General features: G+C 49.8%; 1 protein-coding gene and 1 long non-coding RNA gene across 6 annotated transcripts; one reads left to right on the top strand and one right to left on the bottom strand.

Annotated features, from left to right (window-relative positions):
• Nucleotide 1: 1 nt before the first annotated feature.
• LOC118973462 (uncharacterized) lies at nt 2–3,293 on the top strand. Of its 2 annotated transcripts, none has more exons than XR_005062814.2 (2): nt 2–366; nt 2,105–3,293. It is a non-coding gene; the product is annotated as an uncharacterized lncRNA (long non-coding RNA). The 2 variants fall into 2 exon arrangements; XR_005062813.2 differs by having other exon boundaries at nt 2,048–3,293.
• A 1,297-nt stretch (nt 3,294–4,590) lies between these two features.
• SLC19A2 (solute carrier family 19 member 2) lies at nt 4,591–20,620 on the bottom strand. 4 transcript variants are annotated; one of them, XR_005062811.2, is made up of 7 exons: nt 20,358–20,619; nt 16,658–17,245; nt 9,931–10,153; nt 8,757–8,949; nt 8,483–8,610; nt 8,241–8,382; nt 6,376–6,511 (listed from the first exon to the last, which is right to left on the bottom strand). XR_005062811.2 is itself a non-coding variant. In XM_017668526.3 (6 exons), the coding sequence occupies exons 1-6, from the start codon at nt 20,544–20,546 to the stop codon at nt 6,383–6,385; spliced, it is 1,464 nt and encodes a 487-aa protein (XP_017524015.2). In that variant the 5' UTR covers nt 20,547–20,616; the 3' UTR covers nt 4,591–6,382. The 4 variants fall into 4 exon arrangements, 2 of the variants coding, with proteins under 2 accessions (XP_017524015.2, XP_036879759.1); XM_017668526.3 differs by lacking the exon at nt 8,483–8,610 and having other exon boundaries at nt 4,591–6,511; nt 20,358–20,616; XR_005062812.2 differs by lacking the exon at nt 6,376–6,511 and having other exon boundaries at nt 8,245–8,382; nt 8,483–8,623; nt 20,358–20,618.
• Between the last annotated feature and the right edge of the window lie 938 nt (nt 20,621–21,558).

Below are 21,558 nucleotides of genomic sequence, written 5' to 3'. Positions count from 1 at the left end.
TCGGGCAGAACGACTTGTGGAGTATGTTTCCGTCTGGTACTTGTCTCGCGTGACGTCGAACAGCCGTTTCCGTTCTCACGGAGGCGACCGCGTTGCTGCCGAGTTACCGACGCTGGGCCGACGGTCCCCCGCCCCGCAGTCAGAACCGAACCGTCGTTACCCGAGACAGCGGTCGGCCGGCAGCCTGCGAGCCTGTCCGGTGCGCGCCCGCCGTCCCCACGGGCCCCCGCACGGGGAGAGCAGGGCGGCTTGGGCTGGCGGCGGCTCGGGCGCCGGCCACTCCCCTGAGACGGGAGCGATGAAACTGCCCTCGGTGCAAGCAGTGCTTTCAAGGTTGTTCTTTATCGTCAGAATTTCTATCATGTGGTAAGATGGAAGCACCTTTTCTCCAAAGAGGGGCCATGTAAAATTGAATTTCAAAGTGTTCTCCAAACTATAGACGAACTTAAAAAAAACTGAAAAGGTAGAAGGGTAAAATCCCAATATTGAAAGCACTTCCCAGCTGCAGTGTCGAATTTATAGCTGTAATGACCTGTTTCTTATGCTGCAGGATTTAGATCTTAGGCCAAACACTTGATAAAGGCAAAAAATACAAAATTACTGTTCAAGGGCAAAGGGATTTAATTTAAATTCCTTCAGTGAGCATGGGGTATTACCAAGGCTAGTGTAGACCCTAGATTTCAGAACTCCTACTTAAGTATTTTTTCCACTGACACGGCCAAATGTTTTGTAAATATGTTACAACAAATATTGCGAACATTATAGCACCCTTGCACGTAATAGCCAGAAAGTGGGAACGGCCTACATGTTTATCCAGTAATGAATGCATAAATCAAATGTGGAATATCCATACAATGGCATATTTTCAGCAATAAAACAGAGTGAAGCACTGATAATACCACAACATGAATGAGCCTTGAAAACAAAAACACGTTCAGTGAAAGAAAATAGACACAAAAAGCCACATACTGTATGATTCCGTTTATATAACATGTTAACAGACAAATCTATATAGATGAAGTAGATTAATGGTTGCCTAGGGTGGGGCAGTGGACCGCTGTTGGGAGAAAATAGGTGGGTGACTGCTAAAGGGGTAATTGTATGGTATATGTGAGTTATGTGCCAACAATAAAGATGCTACCAAAAAATGGTAATGGGATAGTGGGCAAACCATAACTGGAGAATAGAAAATATTTTTAAAAACGAGTTTTAAAGTTGATTAACATATAGATCCTATCTCCTGTGCTTAAATAGCTCATAGAGGATTTTAATTTTTAAGTCTCGTTGCCCCTTCTATAAAATAGAGGTAATAACTTGCCTTTAGGATTATGCAGATTAAGTGCAGTAATCCACATGCTTAGCAGTGACTGACATATACACAGTGCTCAATAAATGGTGCCTATTTATCATTACATAGTTTTCCAGGGGTGAAAGTAGGTTCTAGAATATTTAAATGTCCAAAATGAAAATAAAAAGTTAAATTATGAGTGGAAATCTACAAGAAAAATATTCTGTAATTACCCATTTTCTTTTCTTTTACAAAAGATCTAGATATTAATATATCAACTTAAAAGAAATTATGTTAAACGTTACAGTTAAGGCCCTATGTTATGTAATGGAATGAGATTTAAAAGTACTATGGATAGGTGCAAAACTCAGAAACACATCACACTTCAAAAGTCAGAGATGAGAATAGATCATTAGGCCTGACTTGGGTAATTTTCCACTGTGGGCCCATTCTCTGGCATATGGCCTCTTAAATCAGGCACAGGACTTAGGCAGACATTTCCAGGTAGCTGTTTCTGTCCAAGTGCTCAAACTGTAAGTACTGATGTAGAGTTCACGGCCCCCTTTGCACTCCCTGAACATCGCGGTAGGTCCTCCAGGATTTTTGGCATTCTGCAGGGAATGAAGGTCAAATCCTGCAGCTTGGTAACGGGGAAGAAAACATGGTGGTGGCGTGGGGAGAAGATGGAATTATACCAAACAGATACGTTTGGGGGCTTTGAAATATACAAATAACAAGTAGTTTCTCTTAATATTGCAGAATTTGGGGCAAGAGAATGATTTTTCTTAGCTGTGATTCCTCCTGCGATTTTTCTAGAGAGTACGATTTTCCTCTGGAAGGAGTTGCTGACCCCTTTCACTTAATTCAGAAGATGGCAATTTGGTAATAAACAGTTTCAGAGCGCGTAGCTGTCCATGCCGATTACCGAGAACGTTTTCAGCCCGAGAGCCGACGCCCTTCACGTGCATGACCTTCACCGAGGGTCTCCTTCCCCTGGCTGGCTTGGTTGGCTTTGGAGGGTGAGACTCGAGCTGGTCTGCCGCCCAAAGACGACCCTGCCTCCCGGCCCCGCGCGTCGTGGTGTTTCGGGGGCGGGGGGTGAGTAGGCGCTGAGCGAGGGGTGATGTGCGTGGAGGGCACCGGGCGGGGCCGGCCCCAGTGCGCAAGCTCCGGGCCGCCGAGGAGGGCGGGGAAGGCGCTCGCGCCCAGCCGGCCGCGTAGGAGGCGGGGCCGGGAGCGGGGCAGATGCGCAGGCGCCGAGCCGCTCGCGTGGGGCCGTGGCGCTGGCTGCGGCGCGCGGGCCTCGGGCCGGGTGGCGAGACCAAATGCTGGGTCTGGCGCCCGCTCACCTGCGCCGGTGAGCCCGCCGCTTGCTCTGGAGCCGCAGGCCGCGGGCGGGCGGGGAGCTGGGCTTCCCCGCCGCAGCCGGGACTGGGTGCCGCGCTGCCCCGCCCCCGGTGTCCTCGGGGGCAGCGCATTTGCTCCTCAGCCGCCTTTAAAATACGGACACGGGTCGGGCGTGGGCGCAGTGACCGCGGGGCCGCCGCCGCCTGAGACTCACTGCGGGAAGGCGCAGTACTAGGCCCGTCTCCGCCTCCTACTGCCTCCCGGCCTGGCCCCTCCCCGCTCCCCTGCGTTCCTGCTGCTGGGACCCACTTTCTGGCCTCCATACCTTGATGTAAGCCTCCTTCCTCGGTTCAGGTCCCTTCCCGAGTGTTAAGGGCCTGCCGCCCTGCGTAGCCGACTCAAGTGCCACCGCCGCAGGAGGCGAGTCACGACTTCCAAACCGGGTCGCCTTGAGACCCAAGCCTTTGACTTGTTAATGGTGCCTGACATGCTGTCTTGTAACACAGGTGGGCGTCTGTTACCGTTTCTGCTTATCTCGATAGCAGGAATCGTGACTTTCTCATCACTGTATCCCGAGCTTTCCAAAATGTAATTTAAATATGGAGAGCGTTGAAAAGCCTCTGATCATTTTCATGTTGCATTAAACATTCAAAATGTTTCCTTTCGTGTGCAATTTCTGGGATTGATAGCTACGAATTAATTGTAAATGGGCAGGAAGGGGAAGAGGACTGATTTCTCAGTTCACTACTGATAGGTACTGGCATGTATGTTCTTTAACAATCCTGCGACGTAGGAGTCACCCCCCCAGCGAGGAGAATGAAGCGCAGTAGAGTGACCTCCCTAATGTATCGCAGCTTTGAGCGCAAACCCAACACCTTGAGCTCCCTGCTGTCAGCTTAATGAAAAAGTAATTGGCTCTAAAAGACCCTTTTCCAGAATCAAAGTAGATGTTTAGAAGTGCCCTGTCGAAACTAAAACATGTGCAGGAAATGTAAAGTATTAGTTAGATGGAGGATGCCATCACAAGTAGAACAAATAGGTACCAATTTCTACCATTTGAGCACAATGCCTTGAATAAAGTGTCCAGTAGACTAGAGATGACTGATAGGCATTTTAACGTTAATGTTGATGTACTTCCAAAAAATGGGCATTTAGCTATTGTACACATGGCAAGTATTGAGTCCATTACATACCATTTATATAATTCAACATTTATAGGGTACTAGGATGTGTTCTGCCACAAAAGAGAAAGCTAAAACATGGTCCCTGCTCAGAAAGCTTACAATCTGAAAGGCATTAGGTACAGGGGATACACCTATAGGGACAGAAAATTTTATCTTTAAAAACTTTTTTTGCATGAAAACTTTCAAGTCCTTGATGATAATTAATGAAACACCTTAAGGAAAGCAGCTTTTGGAATGGGATATTAAAGGGAAGGTATTCATTTGGATGCTGTGAGAAAAAATTGATTTGGTTTCTGGGATATAATGATCAGATAGATGATTGTCAGCTGACAGCAAGAGGATCGATCGTCTCCTGCGTAGCAGAATATGGGGCTGGAACGAAGAGGCCATGAAGTTTCAAAACAGGATGTTACCTTCTGCCCTTGTTTTGATTTAATTTCCTTAATTTAAAAAATTCAGTTAATATCTAAGGGAATGTGGGTCTTTTCAGTTACTAAAAGGAAGAATGTTTTAAAAATAAAGTTGAAAGGTACCAAGATGATGACCAAGAAAAATTAACAGTGCAGTGTGGTATGAGGAAAAAATTGAGAAAATAACAGAAGAGAGACAAGTCAAAGGTAAAGATCACAAAGCAATGGAGGAATTAACAGGATGACAAGGTAGTTAGGCTTAACATGGAATCTGTCCCAAGAGAAATTACTAAAAGATTTTAAAATGTAACCCAAACCCACTGAAGCAGAAGATAACTAATTTTGATTAAAAAGGAAAATGTACTGTAAAATGTTTTTTAATAAAAATAACAATCTATATAGAATTGAATAAAAAGTACACTTCTTTGTAGAATTGCATACAACTTGTAAATTGGGCTTAACATTGTACAGATATGGCCACACACCACGAGGTGAACTTATTACTGCCTTGAATAAGTAAAGGGTCCAGCTGTGTGCCACAGACTTTGAATTAAATTCCACGGAAATAGTGCTTTGGTAACATGAACAATTTGATTGTACTGTAGCTCATTTTATTAAAAAGTTAAATAAGATCCCTCAAACACCACTTTTCTACATATTTGAGTAGAATTAGAGGCTGCTACTTCTTTGACATCACTTCCCATTCCCTTAGCGTTTTCCTTTCCCTTAATTAGGAAGGTGAATACAAATGACCTGGTCTGATTCTCATTCACTTGCTTCTAGAATATTCCTGCTCACATCAGATGACTATGTCAGTTTTGGAATCTTGGTACTATTATTCACACTGTTGATCCATGTCACTCTAAAAAAGTTACCCTAGATTTTTTTCAAGGTAAGGCAACAGAATAGGCTGTTACAGTACTTTTCATATCTCACATACACTGTACTAGCAGCCATTTGGTAGAGTGATTTCATAATTAAGTGTATACAGAATGACATTTTTTCAAGAACCCTGGAGATGGAATCACTAACAGTTATTTTAAGCAAATATGCAGGATGTTCCACCCTCCGAAACAAAGTCAAATTTAGTGTACAAATGCAGGAATCAAGTCTATCCTGCTTTTTGTGCCACTGAAATAATTTAAAAAGGGCTCAACTTCTGAGGGAAAAAAAACCTTGGGATAATCTAACTCTTGAGGACACCTTTATCTTGGATAAGGACAAGTAACATGTAAATTAGAAATAGGGATGAAATTATGTTAAAAAAGATCTTTCTGTTTTATTTTGGAAGTAAAAGGGGATGCAAATACAAATGGGCTAGTTGTATAATTAGCCAATTGACTAAGTTTTATCATGGACTGAACAGCCCTTCATACTGAGGAATGAAAGACAAGCAAATTCACTTGTTTCCTGACTAGGTCTCTTCATTTAGATTATCAGCAGGCCTCAATACTCACTCTATATTCTAACTAAATGAGCTTCTCTAGGAAGTATATGAATAATGCAAAAATGTATTAAAAGAAAATCTACACAAGCACATAACTGTCAGGATGGGAACGGAGAACATTCAGACAATGAGTTTTTTTTAAATAACTTAAAATCAGAAATGACACTCCTTACAGGACTGAACATCAAACCAGAGCAAATATTGCCAGTGATAGCAACAACCTTCATCTGTAGAAACACAAATGCTTCTGAGTAACAAACCTAAGAATTACGTTGAACAGTTAGGTGCTGATAGAACACACTTCCATCCTGACCTGTGAAAAATCTTGTGGCCCCTGTGGAGCCGTAGTGCGACCAGGTCAAGCTCTGGCTGGTCAGGTACAGAAGTACTTGGCCTGTGAAACACCCAACTCACTTGCTATCAAGTATATGCCACCATGTGCTGCTTGGTGCCCTTGATCACCTGATTTTCAAAAACAAGTTCACTTTTTAATTTAAAAAAAAAAGTAATCCTTAAATTAGCTCTCATAAATAATTTGTGACATAAACTTCACTTCTGGCTCCTCTGAACAGTATTATGTAACTCTAGGAACAAAGTCAGGTCAGTTGGCTGCTCTGAAGCCATGAAATGCACATTCATAAATACACATTTAAAAAAAACTTAAATCCACCCAGGCTCAGGTGCCGTGCCGTCAGTCAGCAGTGCCTCATGAAGTAGTTGCTTGAGGACCTGATTCTGGACCGTCCTGTTTTCTGTATTTCTTGATAACGCTGATGGTGCCGTTAGTCAGGAAAACCACAGCAATGAGTGCAAAGTAACTAGCGTAGATGAGGAACTGATGGGGGAGAAAGAGTTGATAAAATCACCATTAGAAATGCACAGTTTCATTACATACATGAGAACACACTCGATAATGAGAGGTGTATTCAGTTTCTCAATAAACCTTCCAACAGTCTGGGTGCTTCCACGGTGTGCCAGGAGCTAAGGATACAAAGAGGCCGCAGGCGTGGTGTGCAGAGGCCTGACTGCCCCAGTGCGCGTTACTTCACTCCCCAAATGAAATCCATGGTATTTAGTTTACAGGCTGGCTGGGGAGGGAGAGATGGAGGGACACATCATGCACGATGTTTATCAGCCAGTGCTAATGCTGTAATAACTGCGGTTGCACTTCCGTTCTGTTACTGTTACACTGGGTCAGGGGGGCTACGACTCACAGGCCAAGTCCTTAGATCAAGAACTTCTGTTCTTCCCCAGAAGAGGACAGGAGGAAGTCAGGTGTATTCCATGACAGGATTTCTTTTTATAAGAATCTTCTCTAAGCCAGTTTCTTAATGTGACTATATAGCTGATCACATCTTCATCTTTTTCACTCACTATGTACTTATGAACTGGTACAGTAAGGAGTGTTGCTCTAAGTCAGTGAGACAGGTTCTTCACAATTTGAATACATTCCTGTAGGGAACCTGCTAATCATGGCAGTTAGTTTCAGCACAGCCCACAGAATTCTGCTATTCCCTATGTTTAAACCACATTCCTAAAGATGATAAGCACTTAGTATCTCTCCTTGCCTCCACCCCAAACATAAGTACCTAACCCCCAAGAGGTCTTGAGATTTTTACTGCTGGTGGTAACTGGGAAACACATGGAAAGTACTCTGCCCCCACTCCGACTCCCCCACCTCCGCCTCTAAGGCAGCGGGGTGCTGTCCAGACGCTGGGGGCCCGTGCTGGCCGCCGGCGTGCCTCGGAGCTCAGCCGCGCTGTTACTGCCGGCGAGACCTCACAACACAACTCCTCACACTCAGGCTTCCCACTCCGTCCAGCACCCCTGCAAATTCTACCTAACGTGCCCGAACACAGCAAGCACTAGAGGCACATCATCTATTCTTACAGCCGCTCTTTTAGATGCCTTCAGGAAAAACAAAGTCAATGGCCGCCAGAATGTTGGGTCTTTGTATTCTAAGAACACCGATGTGTAAGTATGGAGGGAGTAAGAGGGGCTGTCTGGCCTGGGCTGGAGGAGGGACAGGCACTTTCTCATTCACCGCCCATCTGGCCAGAGTACAGAGCAGGCCCCCCTACACACTCACAGGCATCTGCAGCCGCACAGCTCCTGATGAGCAGGCTCCCCACTGTGCCGGGGGTCTTCTCAGCACATCATGTGGGGGGAACCATCAGGCTGCTCACCGACAGCGAGGCACTTGCCGGTATTGGGTAGGGGGCATTTTAAAGGAGAGAGGGGGCCTGAGGTGCGGAGGGTGCCTCACTCATGGGGCGTAGCGCTCCAGGCAGACGGCACGGGCGGGGAGGCAGAAGAGCTTAACCTGGAGACCCTGATTCACCTGGCAGCTCCAGCAGCTGACTAGCTCACTCAGAAGTGTTCTAGTCTCATCAGAAGCAATGGTGGTCTCCAAACCCGCAAGTGGAAAAGAACCGAGGGTGAGAGACAACTGAGGGGGGACACTTTCTACTTTGTGTGTGCGCACACTGTTTTGATCTGCTTTCAATATGACGTTGTCACCCTCATCAAGCCGTAACACACTCAGTGCCAGACAGGGATCTCACCTGAGTGGTGACTTCTAAGCCAAGACCACTGGCGTCCACCACAATCAGCGTGAGCAGAGTCTGCAGCGCCAGGGCAGTGAAGGTATTCACACCAAACACCAGGGCGTAGCACTCCATGCTAAGGTTCGCAGCAATCTGAAAACTGAAAATATAAGTAAGTGAAAGAACAGTGAGTAGACAAGAATTACTTCCCAGATACCCACAATTCCTCCTTGAAACACGAAGAGTGGCTCTCCTCCCACCTGTGCTGTCAATCCCCTTCCCAACCAAGTGGAAGTGTCTTGTGGCTGACGGATGCAGATCACAGGCAGACACCCGAGACAACAGGAGGGTTGGGGGCGGAGGTGAAGGCCGCCGGCTGAGATGCTCCCTTAGGAGACAAACTGGAAATGCACACGCAGCCCAGTGTTTTCTCCCACGTCCCTCTTTGGACTAGAAAATTTAATTCCCTCTACAAAGGAACCACTTTATCCTGTCCTAGCTTTTCCTAATGCTGCTCTCATTCAGAATACATACGTGGCTACAGTGATGAGTAACATGTAGATGGTCCTGAAGACAACATAGGATGCGTAGCACACCCAGATGCTGCCCGTAGTGTCCATGACGTACACGGCGGCAGCGATCAAGACAGAGAACAGGGACAGCGCCACTTCCCCCCACGTTGACCAGGACACCTTGATGTAACCAACCACAAACACGGCAGCGGCGCCTGCAAATCAAAAGGGCAAAGTAGCCGGTCACTTTGCTAAACAAACACAATTCGAATAAATTAAAAGTTCAGCTTAGATCGTTACATTTTTAGATCTTCAAGTTCATAAAAAGGGAGCTCAGATTACAGACAGCCTTGAAAGTCAGGCAGAGAAACTTGGACTTGATGGAATGAATGATAAGGAGTCCCTGGGAAGTAATGAGAGACTGGACGGGGCCGCCGGCAGGGAGGCAGAAAAGAGCAGATGCAGGAGGCCGCCAGGGAAAAGCTCCCGAGGCCGAGGCCAAGGCGAGAGTCGGAGGGAGCCCCTGCCTCCAGCTCGGGGTGCGCAGGAGGGTCATCTCCTCCAGCTGGGGGGAGGTCCAGAACACGCAAAAGGCGCCATGCCCTCTGGTAAACGGACGCTGGCGACAAGGCTGAGTCGAGGGCCGGGCGGTTCCCAGTGTTTACAGGGATCAAGGAAAGTCATCCCCAAACCTTATGAGGCAGGGCAGCAAGCAAGCACGGGAGGCCCGCAGTCCAGACTGCGCTCAGACCTTGACTTTACCCTTACCATCCGTACGACCTCGGCAAGCCGCCAGCTGTCAATGTCCTTACCTGCCAAACGGGGTAATGACCACCTGCCTCGGGAACTCTGAGGACGGAGTCCTTAGGGCAGCACTGAGCACACCCCAGCACTGTCCTGAGCTACCGTGTGCGGCTACTTGGAAGTTTTCCTGCGGGGGCAGAAGTGCCAGGGGAGGCAGGCAAATGCGCAGCAGGGAAGCAGGCCCGAGGGCCACCACCTTAGGCCCCCCCAGAGGCAGTGAAGAGCCCAAGTTGGCTGTGTTCCACCTGAGCACTTACAGACGGTCCCCCCGAGTTAAGAAATCAGAGCTCAAAATAAATCACTCCTCGGGGTCCCTTCAAATTTGGAAGGGGAGAGAAAATCTGGAATGAGTGAAGGATCAACCAGAAGGAGCCCCCCCAGCCACGGCTTACCCAGGAAGGTGGAAACTGCCTCCACGCTGCCGTTGTAGATGGCAGCCTGTCGGGAAGGCATCACCTTCTCCCACAGGCCCTGCGCGTAGTTCAGGACTTGGAAGTAGCCGCAGGTGGACAGGGCCCACCACACAGACCAGCAGAGCAGAGGGCGCGAGGAGTAACACGCCAGGAAGTCAGCCCACAGCACCTTCAGCACCAGGAGCAGGCCCGGCTGGGGCTCCTGCAGGGAAGGGAAGAAAGCCCCGTCACCACAGCGACCGGACGAAGGCAGGTGCCTAGGCTCGACATCCTGCCTGACGGGCTTTTCTCCATTTCCTCGTAAAAACCAACTGCTTTCTTACTGTGCTGGTGGACAGTGACTGTATGGGGCACGTGGGGGGCACTTGATATTACGGGTGAATGTAGTAACCACAACGTTGCTCATGTGAAACCTCCATAACATTGTATATGAATGATGCCTTAATAAAAAAAAAAAACTCAAGAAACGAAAAGACCACCTGCTTATTCTTATACACACACACATTTCTTAGCAGTTACATTTACTCCTTCTGTGGAAAAAAGCACATTGTGGCACGAAGTTTTCACTGCCCTATAAACACTCCCACAGCCCCGAGCCATCAACCCAGCAAAGGATGTGTCATCTACGAAGTGAAGGTAGAAAGACGGTCAGAGATCAGTGCTTCCGCCCAGGGAGGTGACATTCCACGCCTTCCCACGCAACGGAAGCACCAGTAACAAGAGCCAGGAAGACCCCGTTGCAGCCCGAGTCCGTCAGCGGGAGGCCGCGTTGGAACCAGCGCCCAGGCTCACCAAGCAGCCGTGGGCAGTATGGGCAGCGCAGAGGCCAGACCTGACCAGCAGTGCTCCACCCAGCGGCGGGATGATTGGTGATTTTGTTTTCTTCCTTATGCTTTTATATCGCCCAATATTCATACAATGGGAACTATGACTATTACAGCGAAGTGGTGAGGCTGCCGCGCTCACGACGAGCGAACCAGAACATGACTGAGCTGCACACCACCCCCGTGAAGTCACGCCGAACTCCAGGCACCAGGGAGGCGTCTCTGGCCCCAGTGTTATCAGGCCTCCTCTAGCAAAGTCCGCCCTGACTTCTGAGCCCTTCTCAGAGCACAGGCAACATGTAAAAGCAAAACGAAGGGACCCAAAGGGACCACAGGGGACGTGGCCGTGAAGCAGCACGCGCGAGGCAGGAGTCGGCCTGCCGCCCTGGTCGGAGGCCACGTGCCTGGCATCCTGAGACCCTCCAGACGTCCCATGACCACTCCCTCCTGCTGCCCGCCCCTCTCCTTTAAGTAGAACCTTTCCACAGGGATGGTGGGGTGTTCACAATATCAAGTTCGTGTCATTTCGTGATTCTTTGCCACTGCTTCCTCAGCTGTTACACAGAGGGAGACGCGTCTATAGTCAGAGCAGTGGCTAGGATGGAAATTTTCAAGAAAAAGTTTGCTGCTTTTATTAAGTGCTTTGGAAGGACACAATCCTGATACTGACTCTTCCTATACACACCAGACACTCTCCCATGGGGAAAAGAGGACTGCCCTTCCCCTGGACATCCCATCACCCGGAACGCAGTGAAGCCGTACGGAGCGCGCCACAGCCGGTGGGGACGAACAGAGCACGGCCAGCTTCAGGGAGAAGCCAGAATACACACCATGGAAGAACTGGCATCTGAGAAGGACTCTGGGGACAGGTAAGGATCGAATAGGGAGAAAACGCACAACAGCATCCCAAGCAAAGGACACCAGAGCAGAAGCGCAGCAGGTGGTTCTGCCCAAAGCCGGGGACTTGGAGGACACACTCCTGCCTGCCTGCCACCCACTCACTTTGCTCCTCAGCCTGGCATCTCCTGGAGGCCTGGGCATTAGCAGCTCGCTAGGAGCTGGTACAAGCCGCCCTGACTACTCTTCCTTCAGGGGAGACACTTTTCTCAAGTTCAAGGGCATCAGGCTGTAAAGGGGACAGGTATGCCACATATGGCTGCACCCCCACCCCTCCACCTCAGCTGAGGCAGCTACAGCAGGGCCTGACTGGAAATAGCCAGCGGGAAGAGTTTGTGACCACAGATGAGGTTAAAAAATAAAAAACAATGACCTTCGTACAGTCCCATAGGCTTCTGGCTTTAGGCCCCAGGGCCCCCTGCTGGGGAGGGAGAACCCACCCCAGGAGAGGCCTCCCAGGCACCTGCACCACTGGGGTTTCACTTCTTTGGAGTCTGAAGGCTATTCTGACTTGAAAAGACATAGAAAGATGAGTATTACATTAACAATGAATAAAAAACAAAATTTTTTTATTTTAAATAAAATTCCATTTAATTTCGTTTACTCTACAATGTATATATACATCTATATGAAGAGATGTTTGGAAAGGTTACTAAAATATTAATACTGATAACAGTTCAGATGATTTTGAATTCTTTTAATCTAGTTTTCTGTATTATTTAAAAATGAAGTTTGAATATTTTTTATAAAAGCAGTACAGAGATTTTTTTATCCCCTCTTAAGATGATATATTTATTACCTATATATTGTAAGGTGACTGTTGCAGATAGGTGAATACAGGCCATTTCTCCCTAAAATGCTAGGATAATCTGCCTGCAATGAGCGCTGTTTCCTCCTTCTGCTTAACGCCCTCCCTACACTCCATTTCTACTTGTTTTCATGATGAGCATCTAGTTTCCGATTTCATTTTAAGAAAGGGTCTGACACTACTGAAGAAAAAGCCTGGAGAATCACTTCAGTCCACCAAGGATGGCGGGCAGCGTCCACTGCAGTGGTTCTGACCGCCACTTCCTGTGCACCTGTAGGCAGGTGGCCTGACGTAGCTTCGGTTCCCTCACCAGTGAATGGAGACAGCGACACCAGCATCAGTTTTCCCAAGAATTAAATGAGATCATGAACCAGATTCATAGCACAGGATCAGCACCCTGGTCAGAGCCAACGGGGCTGAGAAGACAGGACCATGAAGCAAGAGCTCACCTGCCTGCACAGGGGTGAGAAGCATCTCCCAGTCATAGGCGTTTGTCTATGAAATGGGAATTAATGCTTATTTTAACAGGCTACTGGGAGAATAAAATGAGTATTATTCAGCATGCAGCAAGTGCTTTACGTTGGTTTCCCTTGTACTCTTATTTAATCGTGAGTCACTCACTGCAACCAGCACGTATCACGAGTCCCCCTGCTGTGTGCCCCATGTTCTAAACACTGGAAAACTGGCCGAAAAGCCCCTGCCTTCTGAACTTACATGCTAGTAAGGAGACAGATGAAAATCACACCCACAGGAGAGCTTACCGTGGGAACACTAGTAGGAAGGAAAGCGTTAGCAAGTGACTGTATGGAAAGGTAACGACTGCCAAGTGCCGAATGGCTTTCTGAAGAGCTGCGGTCTGACGTGAGACCTGAGTGACACAGCAGAACCAGCCATGGGAGTCAGAATGAAGGCAGTCCTGGCCCAAAGAGACTCTCGATTCACGCTCTGAGTGGGAACACGCTCGCTGTGTTTCAGGCCCGTGCTTCGTGGAGCGCAGCAGGAGGCGGGGCCAGACAGGTAGCAGGGGCCAGATCGTATGGGGTCCTGTAAGCCACGGGAGTCTGGGATGTTCTTCCACATACAGTAGGAAAGTACACAGGAAAAGATAATGAGTGCTTCATGCCTCAACTGTGAAGATTTAAGCCAAGGACTGATGGCTACAATCAAGCCGCTTCTATAGTATTATGTGTTCCTGCACACATGGGGGCCTGGACAGGAGAAAGGCGGTTTGTGTCATGCTGCGAAGTGGAAGAAGACAAGATGGAATGCCTTCAGGTGAGGCTCAGGACTCAGGACTTCAGGGCTCAGGAGCGCTTCGTGATCACCTGCTCGAACAGTCCCCACAGTCAAGAGGCCTGACTCAAGAATCAGGGGAGAGTTAGCACCAGATTCCAGGGAGCCTCCATCAGCCCAGCAGACCCGGTCACTCATCAAAGGAAAGATTATGCCCAGCCTCACAAATAACTATCTAGAGCAAAGGTACAAAGCTCTTCTTGATTACTCGTGTGTAATGATAAGGACAGAAACATTACCTATTATGAATACTCATTTGAAAGCTCTATGGTGCCTCATGCAATAATTGAAACAACCCTGTAAGGTACATACATGAATGAGGAAACTAAGTCTCAGAGAGTTAAGTAATTGCCCTGGGGAAACCCTGCTGTTGGGCGCTGGAACTGGGGTCTGAACCTACTTTTCTCCACAATCCCCTACCCCGTGCTGCTGGGAATGACAGTCAAACACAAAGTGGACACACTCATCTTGCTGCTGTCAGTGTTCTGTGGAATCCAATGCACACGCACAGGATGCACACCAACATAAAAGAGGCCAGTTTGCGAATACAGGTGTAGTTATAGGAACAGATATCATTTATCAGTATTAATTACATGTCAAGCCCTGTGCTAAAGAAGTGGTTTATTTACTTCATTTCTAACGGATGAGCAACTTAAAATAAATCAGGCCCAGCTATCAGCCAAGCACAGACTGAATTCAGTTCCCTGGTTAAGAAAGAAAATCTGGGCTTTGTGGTAGTTTTTCCTACAGGTCAACATGCTTTGTCCCAAAGCAGGACTCACTCTGGAAGGAACTCACACATATGCTGAGGCCCCTCGTGGGCTGGGCTCCTACATCGTTTTCCCTTTCTATAAAAGTCAGGATTGAACCACCCATCATCCTTCTTTACTATAATCTATGCAGTTATGATTTTTGGCCCCGTTATGGGCCTGTCAGCTTAAAACAGCACTGCCATCCCGGTACCCATGTTCTGACTTTCCTTTGAGCTTGTCAAAGAAAAGTAGTGTTTCAGTCGCAAACGGTTGCCAGGCAGCACCGCCCACCATACAGTGTCGGCAGCAGAGCTGATGATGCTGTAGGCCTGACCTGAACACAACATGATGGTCTGACCACGCTGTCACCCTTTCTGAAGCGGGTCATATATGCCCTTAGATCAGGCTTAGGAGTACATCTGGGCAACTCTGCACAAGCTGCTAATCTGAGCCCAATCCTTCTCTCTAACTTGAGAGTCTTGAGAATCTACCACCCCTTGTAACTTTAAGATGCTCTGATTTTTCTATGACCTGTGCTTAGGATCACTTACAAAGTCTAAACGTTTATAATGCTTCAGCAAGTCAAGTATTGACACATTTTGTGTATCTATAAAACAACAAATAACAAATTGGTCTAGGACAGAGTTTTCTGAACTGTAGGTTACAGCTTGTTAGTAGGTAATAAGACCGATTTAGTGGGCAGTGATCTGAAAAATAAATTGGAATGTGTCTGAATTGTGTTGTAAAACCTTTGTTTCAGTTACCTACAAAACATACACATACCTATGAATAGTACTGATTGCTCTATAAAATGTCTGTTTACTATGTTTCTTACTCATGCTCACATAAAACCCACTGGTCTATAAATATCTTCAGAACTATGTCCAATGTTAGTGTTTTAGATATATATGTGTACATATGTAGTGTGCCTTTATATACATATTAATTTTAGCTAAAGCCTTAACACATTTGAAACATTAAAAAAACGATCTTCTTTCTTTTTACTACACAAGATCTGTCTGATGATTGTACTTCTCTTCCCTCCTCCACCAACCCTCCGTGGACTCAGCAACCCTCTAACGGACTGGAGGGCCCAGCATCTCAGGCCGACTCACCCTGTGGGTCTGCCTGATGCTGCCCACCGGCGCCCTAGTAACCAGGGCGACTTCCATGATGAGTTCACCCCAGGCTCTGCCGGACGATAACCTAGATTCTAGCTGGTAACCGCGAGTGAGAACAGGGCAGGCAGAGGAGCAAACCAGATGCCACACCGGGACACTCTGACCGGGTGGAGAGCCAGAGACGGCTTTCACGCGGGTCCCTCGCTCTCCGTCAGCCTTCCAAGCTCACGGAGCTCAGTGTTGTGACTGGCAGACTGGCTGCAGACCTGGAATGTGAACAGGCTGATTTCCCAATGTGTCCCAGGAAAGCTAAGACTGATTCTGTGTGACTGGAATGAACCCTGCCGCTTCTAACTGGACAGAAAGATAAAAAGCTTTTATAAAAAAGGGTGAGTGACTGGGCGAGGCAGTTAATCTTCCTGGCTAGACAGGATGGATGGATGGGTGGCTGTGATGCCTACCTCTCTTCTAAGAGACAGCTTCATAGACACTTTTAACATTCATCCCTCATCATCTTAAGTCCGCCCCTTGTGATTCTCTTCCACAGTAGTGGTCGTCACTAGCACACAGGAGAGGAAGGCGACTTGTCTTTGACTGCTTTGGGCTTCAATTCACAAACTGGGAGCAGATATTCATCATTTACTGGCATCATTCCATCTATTCATTTGGCAAAATGTCCTGGGAGCTTTCTTTACATAACAGGAGGACAGAGAAAGAGAGGACAGGCCCTGGTGTGGCTTCTGTGACTTTACCACCAGCTGTATAATGTGGGGCCAGTCTGACTTCCGAGGTCATCCACTCCAGGGTAAGAAAATACATTTGTTTTCACAAATATAAATACACCTTATTGCAAATCAGTGAATGAATGAACCAGTGAACCAACTCAGGATAAAGCCGAAATCTAAATGAATACAAGTCTAGCTGTTGGGGGGAGTGGGGTGTCCTGTCTGTTCTGTCTGCATTGGCCCAGCGCCCCCAGAGCAACCATAACACATTTAAGGCTAAACTTACCGGCTCCTCTGTATTGAGAGGGATTTTTGACTCCACATCCCCCAACCCAGGAAGGTGGCTAGAAGCTGAGGTGTCAGTAACGATGCCGCCATTTTGTGCCCTGAGGCCATGCGTCCCCTGGCAGGTGGAAGGAACGTGGTGAAAGAAGAGGCTCTTCCGGGGCATGGGCAGGAACCAGGCCACAGCAAAAGCCACAGAAACACAGGTAAGAGAAATGACATTGAGGCTGAACAGGGACCAGCCTGCCCCCGAGACAAGGATCTGCCCCAGGACAGAGCCAGTGGTGAAGCCCACCAGCGTGGCACTCCGGCAGTAGCTCGTGACCCTCTGGTACACACGCACGTCCACCACACTGTAGATGTAAGAGTAGTAGGCGACCTCTGTGGCCGTGGCAAGGCCGTAGAAAAATTCCAGGAACTGGCTGGCCAGCAGCCCCTGGGCGTAGAGCAGCATGAACCACGTGGCGATGAGGCTGAGGCCCTGCAGCAGCACCACGGGCTTGTAGCGGAGGTAGTCGGTGGCGAGGAACACCGGCAAGAGCAGCGCCAGGTACGAGTATGTCCACACTGGGTAGATCTCATTGAAGACCTGGCAGAGAGAGGACGGAGCCGCTGGTGAAGCAGCAGGCCCGGAATATGCTGTCCTTACAGCCTGCCCAGACCCCAGTGCCTCACCCTTACCAGCCAGAGCCGTCCCAACACCAGCCCCCGCGACTGCTGGGAAGATGCTCCCCCCGCTCCAAATCCTCAGCACTCACCCAGGCGGCACTCGGGGCGGCACTCGGGGCGCGCTCACCCTGGGAGCCCTAGCTGCGTGCCTGGCCGCGCAGCAGTGCTCCAGGCTACCTGGAGCCACCGCGTGCAGCCGGCCTCCCCGGTGCCCTCGCCGCCCGGCCCCTGCCCGCTGCTGCGCGTCTCCCTATGGGCTTCACAAATCTTCGTGCCCCCTGAGGCGAGTTTTTAACTGAGCCAGAGCTGAGAACCCTCACTTCACAGGTTCTTTAAGGGTGGCCTCGGAAATAAATTCTTCCCTGCAGCCTAGTAGGCCCCCAGCACACTGTCTGGAGGAAACATGGCTCAATAAAGGTTTTGGAATCGTCATCCATTCTTGTAGCCACAGGGTAAGGAAGCCTTGATCCTACTTTTGATTGGCTTCTCTGATTTTAGGTTTCATTTCTTTGGGGCACAGCAATAGGTAAAGAGGGTAAACCTGCCCAACAGGCTTGACAGGGTAACCATCTGTGGGATTTCAGCAATGCTGATGTCCTTTTTGCTTGTGTGTAATAAGAAAATGGCATTTTTGCTGTTTTCTTTTTCATGTATTTTTTAAATTGGGATACAGTAGAAATATTAAGTAGCAAATCAAGCTTCGCACCATTAAGACCTCAGGGGGAAATTCAGTCCCATCACCTGTGTGGGCTTTTTCAGTTGGCTGTGGGGAGAACGCAAGTTCCCATGGCCCGGATCCTCACGGGCCCCTAGGCTAACTGGTGGTGTGACTGGCCTGCCGCTAGGCTACTCCTGCCACACCCACCAGCTACAAGCTATCACCGACTCAGTCACTCTACACAGAGCTCAGCCCCGAGCTCTGAGCGGAGACAGAGACCAGGTGGATTTCGGGCCTGAAGACCGCTGGGTGCGGACAGGGCCCTCGTGCTCCCACCCCCCTGGCGCTGGGAGAACAAAGCCAGTACAAACCCTTTTATTACCTCAAGAACATCTGCAGCAGCTGCTACAACCCGGACTGAGGTGCTTTTATAGGGCATTCATGAAGACCACACAGTCTCCAGAGCTCAGCCATTGGAAGAGCCCTTTGCTTTCAGTGCCTCCCAGAAGAAACTTACACCAGAAAATGCCCATTTGATGGATACTTAGAATCAGGAAGGGAAACTTCCTGCAAAGATGTACAATATAGAATGGACTCCTATTTCCCACGCCCTGGACAATACCTTATCTTAGGTAGAATCCAGCGTGTGAGCAAACGGAACTGATTTTATCCTAAGGTGCCTTGCACAGCTCCTTGGATCAGAGGTTGCCTGTGCTTTCTTCTGAGATACACAAAGTCATGGGAAAAGAGTTCTGTTTTAAGCTTACTCTAACCAGATTTAGACTTTATTTTAGAATCAAATTACACTTAAACAACTATTTAGTAAGCATATATCTGCACAACACTGTTTTCAAGCTGTATGGCAATTACCAAAAAAAAAAAAAATGAGGAAAAAAATCAAGCCTCTGTTCTCTGGTTCTGAAGCTAGTGAGGAATATACACGCACACCTTCCCGGCCAGGGAAATAGGAATACAGAGCTGCTGCCTTGAGATGGACCTTCAAGGATGAGTCACAGGCCAACTGATGTCATTAAATATGTGAGGGAAGCTCATTCCACGCAGAGATCACATCTTTAAGAACAGGCTGGTAGATGAGAGCCTTGAAATCAGCACTTACAAGGTCAGCGTGAACCGGAGCGTGGGCCCCGGGGCAGAAGGGTGCCGCTGGAGGTGGGGCCGTCAAGGAGGTAAGAGTCAAATTCTGCAAAGCCCTGAGATCAGGCAGAACAGGTGCAATGTTTTCAAAAACAAAAACGGTAGAGGAGACAGATGACACCCCTTTCCAGAGCGCTAGATTTCTCTCCAAACTCTGCCCTCTTCCTCGTCCAGTTTGCACCACCCTAAGTGTGCTGTTTTTGTCACACAATCAGCAAATACGACTGGGCCTGCACCTCTGCTCTATTCCTACACTCTGAACATGTTTAACTCACCTTAGAAAGTCCTCTGATAAGAGAGGGAGCACGCCGACATATCACACCGCGGGATTCTGCCCAGGGCACGTGACAAAGCAGATGGGCTTTCGGGTGCCAGCACTGGCCAGCGCGCTCGACTAAAACCCCTGGGAGGAGGAGTAAGGTCGGAGTGGGAGGGGACTCTCACAGCCCCTGGGCAGGGGGAGGGGGGACGGGGGTCGGGAAGCAGTGCGTGCGTGGGGGGCAAGGGGGGGGTACGGGGGCGGGGTGGCGGGTCAGGGAGGCACCATGTGCCAGGATCCCGAAAGGAACACCACGCCTCCGTGTCCGCCCTTGGTCCTGCTCGGGGGAGAGGCCGCCGAATCTGCTGTACCTCGGTTTTGGGGTAGCACCTCGGGTTTGATTCTTTTTCCAGTTAACATGTCTTTCTTACTCAAAGAACAGGAGCTGAGATTAACCAGGTTCTTTAAGGGCCAAACACATTTTTAAAGTAGACAACTGCCCTTCTGACGCACTTTGCTCGCAAACGCTCACATACAGAAAACCCACCAGCCAGTCCCTGGCCGTGGGCTGTGTTCTCGGTCACTCTGCACACCGGCGGGACCGAGGCTCCCCGAGGTCTCCCCACGTAGCTGAGGATCAACCGCTCGGATGCAGGGAAAAGCGTGAGCGGCAACGATGCGAGCGCCCTTCCGGGGCAGCGGGTCCCGGGCGCAGCCTCCCAGCTAAAACCGGGGCAAACCCGGCGCTGGCCGCCGGCCGCCTGTCCGAACACCCGCCTGCCGGGGGCGCACAGGGCAGGCGCGGGGCGGTCCCGCCGGGAAGCGGGTCGCTCTGCATCGGGTCCCCACCCGCAGGCCACGCTCACATCTCCCGGCGCAGAGCACAACCTGCCAGCTCCCCCTTTTTACCCAAACATGCCCCCCGCCTGCGGCGCGCAGGCCACGTGCCCCCGCGCGTACCTGCCTCTCGGTGAGGTTCTTGTCGGGCCCCAGCAGGTAGCGGGTCAGGAAGGGCTCGGAAGGCCGGAGGTTGGCGAAGAAGCCGTACGCGCACAGCAGCGCGGTGGGCAGGAGCCAGCAGCAGCGCGGGACCCGGGCCGCGCGCAGCAGAGCGGCCGCCGGCCAGCGCCCCGGGCCCGGCCCCTCCATCCGCCGCCACCTCGGCGAGGCCCGCGCGCGGCCCCAGGGCGGCAGCGGTCGCGAAGGGCGCCGGTCCGCGGACCCGCCCGCCCGCGCGCGGCCACCGCCTCCGGCCCACGGCCAATCGCAGAGGCGCCGGGAACCTGGCTCCTTCCCATTGGTCGGCGGCTCCGGGACTGCGAGCCAGTGGCGGCGCTGGGCGGGCGCGGGGGAACCGGGGCGGGGCGAGCTCGGCGCCCCCGCCCGCCCTGCCGGACGCCCGGCACGCGGGAAGCCGGAGGAGAGGAGCGCCGGGGTGCAGGCCGAGGGCGCAGCGTTGTTCGCTCACCCTATGCAAGTGGGAAGCGGAGGAGCCCCGCGTGGACACAGCCTGTCCCCGAGAGGCGAGCGGGACACCCTGCGTCACTAAAGCGTGGAGGACGAGGATGTGAAATCTCTATAAAAAAAATCAAGGGGTCTTGGCAGAGTGCCCAAGGACAGAGCGGGACAGAAATCCCCGGTGCTTGCCTTCACCTCGGTTCATCCGCCGCCTCCTGCCTCGCTGAGCCCCGCGGTGTCCCAGTCCATCCGCTGCAGACCTGGAGGCACCGTTTAAAAGTTTTCCCGGTGCGCTATTTGCAGAGTAACAGATCCTGCTAGAAGCCCACAGAAAACATTTTTTGAACTCTGTTTTGTCTTAATGATGTTACAATCTATCCAGCGCAATTTTCCTCCTGTGGCAGCCAATGACACTTTTTTGCAAGCAGGGTGCTTCTAGCACAAAAATAAGTCTGTGGCATGGAACAATATACTAGTGAGACAGGGACCATGGGTGTAGCCAGAGTCGGGTGGGGGCCTCCGGAGAAAGCAAGGCTGGATATCTGCAGTCAGAGCAATGTAACTACCTGCACGGAAACCCCCTACCAAAACTGTGCTAAGCATTCAGCTCTAGAGTCATTCTTCAGTGAGATCAGTTAATACTCCCCAGATAAAGATGAGCAGCACATGTTTTTATTATGCTGATCATTTGTAATCATGTGTA

Source organism: Manis javanica, chromosome 14 (genome assembly GCF_040802235.1).
Source record: "Manis javanica isolate MJ-LG chromosome 14, MJ_LKY, whole genome shotgun sequence".
NCBI lineage: Eukaryota > Metazoa > Chordata > Mammalia > Pholidota > Manidae > Manis > Manis javanica.
Note: the sequence above shows the minus strand (reverse complement) of the source record. Positions and strands in the feature narration are given on the sequence as shown.